At 41.4% G+C, this 8,859-nt stretch overlaps 1 protein-coding gene across 1 annotated transcript; it reads left to right on the plus strand.

Annotated features, from left to right (window-relative positions):
* Nucleotides 1-2,304: 2,304 nt before the first annotated feature.
* PRDX1 (peroxiredoxin 1) lies at nt 2,305-7,005 on the plus strand. The gene is made up of 5 exons (XM_009638812.2): nt 2,305-2,451; nt 3,457-3,610; nt 3,904-4,026; nt 4,888-5,018; nt 6,621-7,005. Exons 1-5 carry the CDS (start codon nt 2,346-2,348, stop codon nt 6,704-6,706), a joined length of 600 nt encoding a protein of 199 aa, XP_009637107.1. The 5' UTR covers nt 2,305-2,345; the 3' UTR covers nt 6,707-7,005.
* The last annotated feature ends 1,854 nt before the right edge of the window (nt 7,006-8,859 follow it).

The following is an 8,859-nucleotide window of genomic DNA, read 5'->3' on the forward strand; positions in this document are numbered from 1 at the left end:
GGTAGCTTAACCGCGGTTTTTGGGGCGGTCTGAAGGTAGCAAAGTGGAAGGCCGATGGCGTGTTTTGAAATGGCCTTTCGCTTTTGTTCAAGGTATCCTAAAGCTATGACTGACTCGTTAGGAGTGCGGGCCTGGCTTATTATAATTGCAGCTTGAAGATAATTGGGGCTGTGTGTGGCTATGAGCAACTGAAAGATGCTCTGACCCGATTCAAGCGTGCTTGATTTGCAGTGTCCGTCCTCCTTTCCTCTAGAAAGAGAGGAAATAACATACTGAGCCTGCGGTCTATTCCTCTGTGGGTTAGGAAATGCTGTGGCTAAAAATCCAAGCAGAATGTGTGAGGACACATGCGAACCCCGTGTGGAAAAGCAGAAATGTTGGCAGGTTGCAGTAGGTGCTCTGAGGAAAGCAGATGGCTCTCTTGCAGTACCAGGCAACTGAAATCTCCTGCCAAGATTAAAGATTTTCATGTTTCCTAAAAGGGGCCAATAACTTGTAGTTCAGAAAAGGGAAGTATCAAAGAACGGTTTGACAGCTTTTATTTGACATTGAATACCCAGTAAAATACTCCAGGGGATCACTGATGGAACAAATATAGGACTGGCGTAGTACTGAGCGGAAGGATGACCTTGAGCTTGAGTAATGGAAAAGAATGTAATTCAGAGACAAAATGTGAGGTTGTGCCCTCCAGATAAAACAGCTCTTGCTTATGAGGTACAACTCACTGGTTGGAGGCACCTCAAATGAATTTCGTGCAATGGCTGCACCCCCATCCCTCTTTACAGAGCTGCCATTTCAGAATTGCACCTGCATTCATGGCTCCATGGGGTGTTCGGCAGAGGGATTACTGGCGTCTTCCTTGCTAGGCTGCTTCAGCACAGTCCTGTGAATGCTCTGTAGTTCTGGCCGCCTTCGCTCCTAAGGCTTGCTCCCAGTCTGCCGCAGTTGAAGACTGAAGCAATGGATGAAGATGGGGATAGAGAGCTCTGTTGCAAAAGGCAGTTAGAAACACTGGGCAGGCTGGCACTTCTCAAAATGAAAACTGAGAGATAGATGATTACTGTCTATATGCTGTCAGGGTACGTAAGAGAAACTTCCAAAGGTAAAACTTTTACTGAAAAGACTTTGAACTGATTAGTTTAAACTTGGATTGAAGGCTAAATGTTTATGACTTACAGGGCTAGCTCTCCAGGAAGAAAGTGTTTGGCAAGGGGGAAGGAGCCAAGAAATGAGGTGTTCTCAACCTTTTTTAGAATGGACGCAATTCCTTGCCCGCAGGACTTGGGAGAATCCTTGAATCTTGGCTTTCCTTAGCAAATGAGACTCGTGCTAACCTTTCAGAGGGTTTTTATTTCCAAGGCAGTTAGTGCTTGTAGCAGCGTATAGAGTGACTTAAGTGAAATTGCTTTTAAGAAGATTTTGAGTTGAAGAAACAAGGTTCATAAAGTTACCTATTTGAAAGATTATGCTCTGGAAGTAACTGGAATTCTAAAGCAATACACAAGTGCTGCATTCCCAGACTGAGCAAAAATACTGCAGCACGGGGCGCATTACAAATGACTAGCTTTTAGGGCAGCCAGCCAGAAGTAGTTTTCTTGCCCTTGTGTATCCTCTTACTCTTTTTCAGTAGACTTTGGGGGCGGGGGGGAATGACCTGGCTGTACAGGTTTAAGACTTGGTGAAATTTTAATTGCTAACATGGAATGTGATTCCTGTGAGTCTCTCTAGTTGCAAATGAAACAAGGTTTAATTGTTTGAAAGGCTAAAGTGTAGTTATGCAGAGCAGTGTTCTCTCTGGAGATTAACAAAAGTTCTTTTCTTCTGGCATCAACAGGGAGATAAAGTTTTGAGGTCTTAAATTCCCTTGTAAATCTGAACAAGGGTCCCTCATCAGAAGGTCTAAAACTCAGACTTTCTAACTCACCCATGAAGTGGAATTGGAAGACTTACTGAATACTGCTAAAACTCTAGAAGGCTAGCCCTGTTCCAGACTGTAGTGAGCTGCTGTTCAAAGATGACCATCACTGTATCATTAGGAAGTTAATGAGCCATAGATCTTGAAGTGCTAGTAATCTCCGTAGTGGCTTGGTCTGGATATCTAGGCTGTGATTATTGAACTGCATCCTACTGTGCTGCTGCTTTAGGAAAAATGCTAGTTTCACTAGGCTACCCAGGTGACAAAGTTAAAACTAATTTCACTTATGTTGCAAGACCAAGTGCTGATAAACTGTCTTTGGTGTTCAATCTAAATTGATAAGATGCTTTGAATAAATGCTTACTTTCAAGTGCAAATGTTCTATTATCTAAATTGTATTGTTATTAACTCCTATCTAGATTAAGTCAAGATGTCTTCAGGAAAGGCTTTCATTGGAAAACCAGCCCCTGACTTTACTGCCACGGCTGTAATGCCAGATGGACAATTCAAAGATATCAAACTCTCTGACTATAAAGGTAAGCTTATGTGCTTCTCTAATTACACAGATATAATCTGGCCATATGCAGGAGTGGAGGGCATCTAAGGATACACCTTGATTTGGTTTTGGAAGTAATAGTGACCACTTGGCAGTAGACTGAAGTACACAGCTTGTGCAGTGGTTCTTGATGACAGCTGGAGTGTGCTTGGGAAGCCATCAGCAGCACAGCTGAATGTCCCAGCTATGATAATGGTTGCTAATTACCATAAAACTCCTCTGAATTGGAATCTTGGATCAGGCTTATTTGTCTTGTCTATCATACTATGAGACTGAAGTAACATCTCCAAAGTATTATGAGGAACAGCAAAATCTTCTCTTGTAGGTTTTCTGTTAATGGAAAGTAGATTCTTTCCTCTAACCAATGGAGCTCCTCTCTAGAGCACTGGCAAAATATTTGCCATGCCAAAAAAGCTTACTAAAATCAAAGGTAAAGCCTGAAATATTCAGGTACTAATGTGGATGGCTTTAGAGACATTTCTAACTGGAAGCTGTGGCCCTTGGGCTGCATGAGGGCGGTGAGTAGGTATAGACTAGCTGCCCATTCAATTAAAATGTCTCCTTGGCTTGTAGCCTTTCAGACCTTTGGCTTTTCTGCACTCTGTTAGTAGTCAACCACAGGGCCTTCTAGTGTTGGTTCTGGGCAGGCCTATGGGAGTAGACCTAGGAGATGGGCATTCCCTGTCAAATTTGACAGTCTGGATTTGGAGACTTCAGTTGGGTGGGTTTCTGCATTATTATCTGTAGAGTGGCTTTGAAGAGTGCCTCAAATGGTATTTGGCTGAAGCACAAATCCCCTAGGTGCTTTATGGGCTTGCCACCTATATAGCAACTCTTAAAGTAGAGGCATTTGTAGTTTGCCGTTTAATTTTTAAAGATAGTATTGTATCAAGCCCTTTCTCCTCTGTCAGTATTTCAATGGTTGATATCGAATGTGACAACTCGTAAAATGGTAAGAGAGTAACTGGTTATACTGATCTTCTAGGAAAATATGTTGTGTTCTTCTTCTACCCCCTGGACTTCACTTTTGTCTGTCCAACTGAAATTATTGCGTACAGTGACAGAGCTGATGAATTCAAGAAAATTAACTGTGAAGTAATTGGAGCTTCTGTTGACTCTCACTTTTGTCACCTTGCCTGGTAAGAAACAGCCTCAGCCTTTTAACCTAGTAGAATGTTCTGCCTGGTCTCAGTTCTTGCAGGAACTGAATCCTGAGTGTATTCAAACTTGCTTACTGAAGTATTAAATGAAGGGGCTTGGGAAGTATTGATAGTGCTAGGTGCTTCTGAAAAGAACTGAGCATACTGTTCAGTTCTTATGTTGCCTCATGGCAGACCCAAGTATGGTACTGCAGAAAGGATCAGCTTCTGTTGTACCTTGTTCTTTATTCTGAGCTGTCAGTATTTTTAATGTTTAAATTTCCTTCTTTTAGGATCAACACTCCAAAGAAAGAAGGTGGTTTGGGTGCTATGAAAATCCCCTTGATTTCTGACACAAAACGTGACATTGCCAGAGAATATGGAGTACTTAAAGAGGATGAAGGTATTGCATACAGGTAATATGCAAGAAGGTAAACTTGCTGTTAAAATCTTATGTTGCAATCCATGGAGCGTGTCTGATGAACACAGAGCTTGCATGTACTTGAACACCTGCAGCAAGCTGAAGCTATTAGCTATTCTAGATGTAAACTGCTTCAGGCTGTCAAACACTCCTACAAGGGGAGATGCTACGTGGTTCTCAGTGTTTAGACTTTTCATGGTTTTGGTAAACTAGATAAATGCCTGCTGCTTACCTTTGATTGCTTATCTGTACAGCACAGGAGTCTCATGCAGGTGAGCTACTGAGAGTGTTGGTAACATAAGACCTATGTAGTCATGAAAGTGAATGCAGGTATTTAGTCCTGTGATTAAAGTACAGATTAATTAAAACCCAAGCTTAATCTTTTAGTCAGCTGTTCAGTTAAAGTTGCTGCAGGAGTGGAACTTCTGTTAACTCTTAAATGACTTTTGAGGACTGACTGACAAGCCATGGCTGAGTTGGTTTTTTTTGAGAAAAACTACACATGCTATTCTTTGAATTTAAGAATGCCTCTCCTTCAATTCACTTTTTCTTGGGTTTCTTTTCCATTTTTTTTCCCCACTAGTATCTTCCTTAAATAGGAAGTGTTGCTTTCCTGCATTAGTGTTTTAACTTACCTCCTGTCCCTCGTAGTTTGTGCTGGGTGTTAGGCTTTCAACTGTTAATGTTTCAGCACTATGCATATGCCAAAGGTGTTAGTTTTTTAGGAAGAGGTCAGTAATACTAGATCACACAACTTACTGCCAGCATACTGAACTTAGAGGTTTTGAAACTCACTTCAGCCTAATCAGTCTTTCAAAAGCTGTGTTTAACTTTAGGGCTGTGGGGTTCTTTTTAGGGGTCTGTTCATAATTGATGAGAAGGGGATCTTGAGGCAGATAACAATCAATGATCTTCCTGTTGGCCGTTCTGTTGATGAAACCCTCAGACTTGTCCAGGCCTTCCAGTTTACGGATAAACATGGAGAAGGTAAGAGTTCTACCTCTTTTTAATCTTAAATGTTTTTTTCTAGAGGACAGTACTAACTAGGCAGGTTAAAGCAAGATTTGCTGAAAGGTACTAAGTACATGTATTGATCTGTGCACAGCAAATAATTGTGTCTTTTGAAATGCAGCTGGTTCCATAAAGCTACTCGTCAAGGGACACCATTGTGCTGTATTTATCCTATTCCAGTTAACTGTCCATCGAGTACTTGCTAATGCTGAAATATCACTTAAAATAAAGCACATAGCAGTTGTCTCTTTCAATTAGACACAGAAAACACTTGAGACAGAAATGAAGAACATGTAATAACTTAGCCTGTGAGGCTAAACATAATTTAGATTCTGTTCTCAGATTTGGTAGGCTGAGACCATTGGTACTAATGTAATGTTTAAAGCATTTAAATTCCCGGAAAGCCTGCTGATCTCTGGCCTCACTACATGTGGACACAAAATGGAGGGGAAAATGGATGAGAGTCTTTGTGCCCATAGTTCAAGAGTTGTAAGGTGTTTGAAGCTGGTAGCTTTTCTGCAGGAATTAAAAAAAAAAAAGGCACTGCAGATTAAAGGTTTGAACCAGGTTATGGAAACTCAAAATTGCTATGTAGGTATTGGCTGTCTTCAGCTGTCATTAACTAATGACATGTGTTGCTGCTGGTCATACTTCACTTGCTTCAGAACTGGTAAATCAATGGCAGGTTTTATTGAAGCAAGCTGCTATTGTGGCTATGCTACAGCCTGAAGAGAGTCCATGTTTCTGAACTTGTATGTAATCCTCTGTCAGCTGAGGAGACATCCCTAATACTTGATGATGGAGTAGTCACATGTCATGCAAATGAAGCCTTCTGGGCTTTACTATGCCCTGGAGGAGTCAAAAGCTGGCAAAAGCTTTTCCTCCAGAACTAGGACTGCAGTCTCATCTAAACTGGGACAGAAGAGAGTAAGGTGTGTAGCAACACTGAGAGGCTGAGAATGCTATAGCTAAATTGCCAGTCTTGCTTGAAGCACGCATTAAGCCTTGCATGGCTGTATACAGGGAACACTGTGTCCAAAAAATGCTGCTCAGGAGTCACTGCAATTTTGAGGCCATGCAGCTTCTGCATCTTGGTGGCCTTTTGGGTAGCCATATAGGGGGACTAGAGACAGTTTAACTCTTCCCCCTCACTATTAAACTGGAGAAAGGGACTACGGTTGATTAAAGATAAGGAGAACATAGACTTGACTGGATCCAAGGAAAGAAGTGTACTATAATAGTTGTGAAGACTTCTGAGCCAGGCTGCTGGAGTTGGTGTTACCTTGCTGTCAAGCTTCTATGAGGCTTTTAAGCGGGGTGGGAAGGGGGTGTATGTGTCAAGGGCCCACTGTTCCATGGGCAAACACCTGGTTCCTTGGGTGCTACTACCTGGCAAATAAACAGAAATGAATAAAATAAACTGAATGTAATGCCACACTGAATAATGTACCTTCTGTATGTTGCAAAGATGTATACATGTTTTGAGTTGATAGTTGAGTTTGAGAGTTGAGTTTATTGTTGTGTAAAACATGTTCTGCAGGAGCAGCTGGTAAGACTTGAACATTCTTATCATTTCAGTGTGCCCAGCTGGCTGGAAGCCTGGCAGTGACACAATCAAGCCTGATGTTCAGAAAAGTAAAGAGTATTTCTCCAAGCAGAAATAAACTTTCAGTCTGAGTGGAAACTAGTATGCCTTACATAAAGAGCAAGCATCAGTTACTGAACTTGGACTAAGTCATTGCATCTGAGTCAAGGGATCATGCTATAGGTATAAACAGTAACTTTTTTACTTGAAGGAAAGTTTGCCCTATTGATACTACCTTCATAGAAAATATTAATGATCAGTATCTGTACATCAATCCCTGTTGACTTTAGTGACAATGCAGTGTATGTGGTTAGCCATGTGTTGCATAATAGAGCAGTGGTATCCTTTTGTAACTCTATTAAAGTTGTGGAAAGAGCATACTGTCTACTGTTCTTATGTACCATCATCAGGAGACCTGACAGCAAGGTGGGCTGCACTTCTGGAAGCTCTGTCTACTGAGCTGTCTGTAGACATATCCATTCCTAAACACCTTTTACAGCTCCATTAGAATAGAGATACTAACAGTTTTCATGTTACAGTAGTAAAGTACTCTTTTGATTCTTCATGACTTTGCTACTAGGTAGAGGAATGTGGTTTGATATTAGTCTGTCAAGACTTAAGCAATAGTACAGTGCCCAGAGCATGAAGCATAAATGTGACTGACAAAGGCTGGACATATTTTCATGCACAGTGTCAACTTAATTATTTCTGCATCCACTTTGGTCAAAACTATGACTGTTTATGCTAAATTTCTGGGAATGCAGTTTGAACACTGCACAGGAGTGGAAGACTGGGCTTTCTGGAAAGCAAACTTCCTTGAATATACAACATCCATCCCTTGTCTCTCCCACTACATAGAATGAGAGTGAGAATATGCTATTTATCCATTAGCTTGTAGTCATATGATCTATCTTCAAAAGAAGGGTGGCACTATAAAATCTGGTACTTGGATGTGCTCAGCCTTATTTCTAATCTGGTTATGTGCATACTGTAAAACTCAAAACACGTGACTAGGCCTTAAGTTACACTAAAGCTGTGTCTACTGTGTAGCTTCATGGTCAAAGGTGACCTGTAATAAAGTTCTGAACTTCAGAGCTGAGGATCTGGGGAAGGAGCTATTGCCTAGCAATGTGAGTGAGTTAGAACCATGTGATCTTTATGTACCTGTAAAGATTAAACTCTTAAAGGCTAAGACCTTGTATCTAACTTCAGCTCCTCAAGTAGCAAACAAGTTCTGTCCTGCTTAATGTGAGCAGTAACAAAGTTGAGACCTGAGGCTAATTACATGACTCAGAAGTGAAAGTTGCATGCCTTGAGTAGTAAACTTAGCTTGTGCAGTTGGAAAAAATAGACTTCTTGCAGAAGCCTTACTACCAAATACTGCAATAAATACTAAAATAGCTAATCCCCTGGGTCTTGCTTAAGTGCCACAAATCTTCCTGAAGCTATCTGAAAGTGAGGCTTAGTTAGATCACTTTTGCTTAGTATTTAAAATCCAAATTATTGCTCTCAAGGTAACAAATGAGGCTAACATCCTAGGGTGGCATTGAGCAGTAACAAAGCATTTATATATATAGAGTATGGTTCAAGGTAAGTGAATGAATACCAATCAGTATGGCTGACCACAAAGTGATCTTTGTCTATCAAATTTCCTTTCCTAGCAAATGAAAAGGAGTAAAGTCAGGGGTAATCTAATGTAAAACCTTAGTTGTAGCTAGATATGTTAGCCTTGAAATGTTACAAAACTGGTTACAGCAGTTCTCTGGAGGGTGCAGGATTAGTGATGTCCAGTCCTGTGGAATGGGGATCTTTATCCTGATGCTGTGACTGAAGTGACTTCTGTTCCTATTCAGAAGTAAAATTGCACCTGTTTTGGCTGGGCCATTACATCATATAATGCCACATAAAATCCTGCCAACTCCTGATAGTGTGGCAAATAAGCCTGTTCTGTGCCCAGACTGAGGGCCTCTACATTAATGACCATGTAATTTAAACAGCCTTTCTCAAAGCCTTCAAGTGTATCCCCGGTTCAAATATAAATAAAGGTATAAGAGCAGACTTACCGGGCTGCTCTCTTGCCTGTCCCTTGTCACAGGGGACAAAGGGGTTTTTTCACGTTCTGGTCTCCTATAAAGGGAGTCTTTGTGCACCCTTCCCAGGCCCTCGGAGGAAGAAGAGGGTCTGACGGCGGCGCAGCCCCCAGCTCCTTAGGGCTGTGTCTCCTGGCTCCGG

Source organism: Egretta garzetta, unplaced genomic scaffold (assembly GCF_000687185.1).
Source record: "Egretta garzetta isolate BGI_Z169 unplaced genomic scaffold, ASM68718v1 scaffold145, whole genome shotgun sequence".
Taxonomy (NCBI): domain Eukaryota; kingdom Metazoa; phylum Chordata; class Aves; order Pelecaniformes; family Ardeidae; genus Egretta; species Egretta garzetta.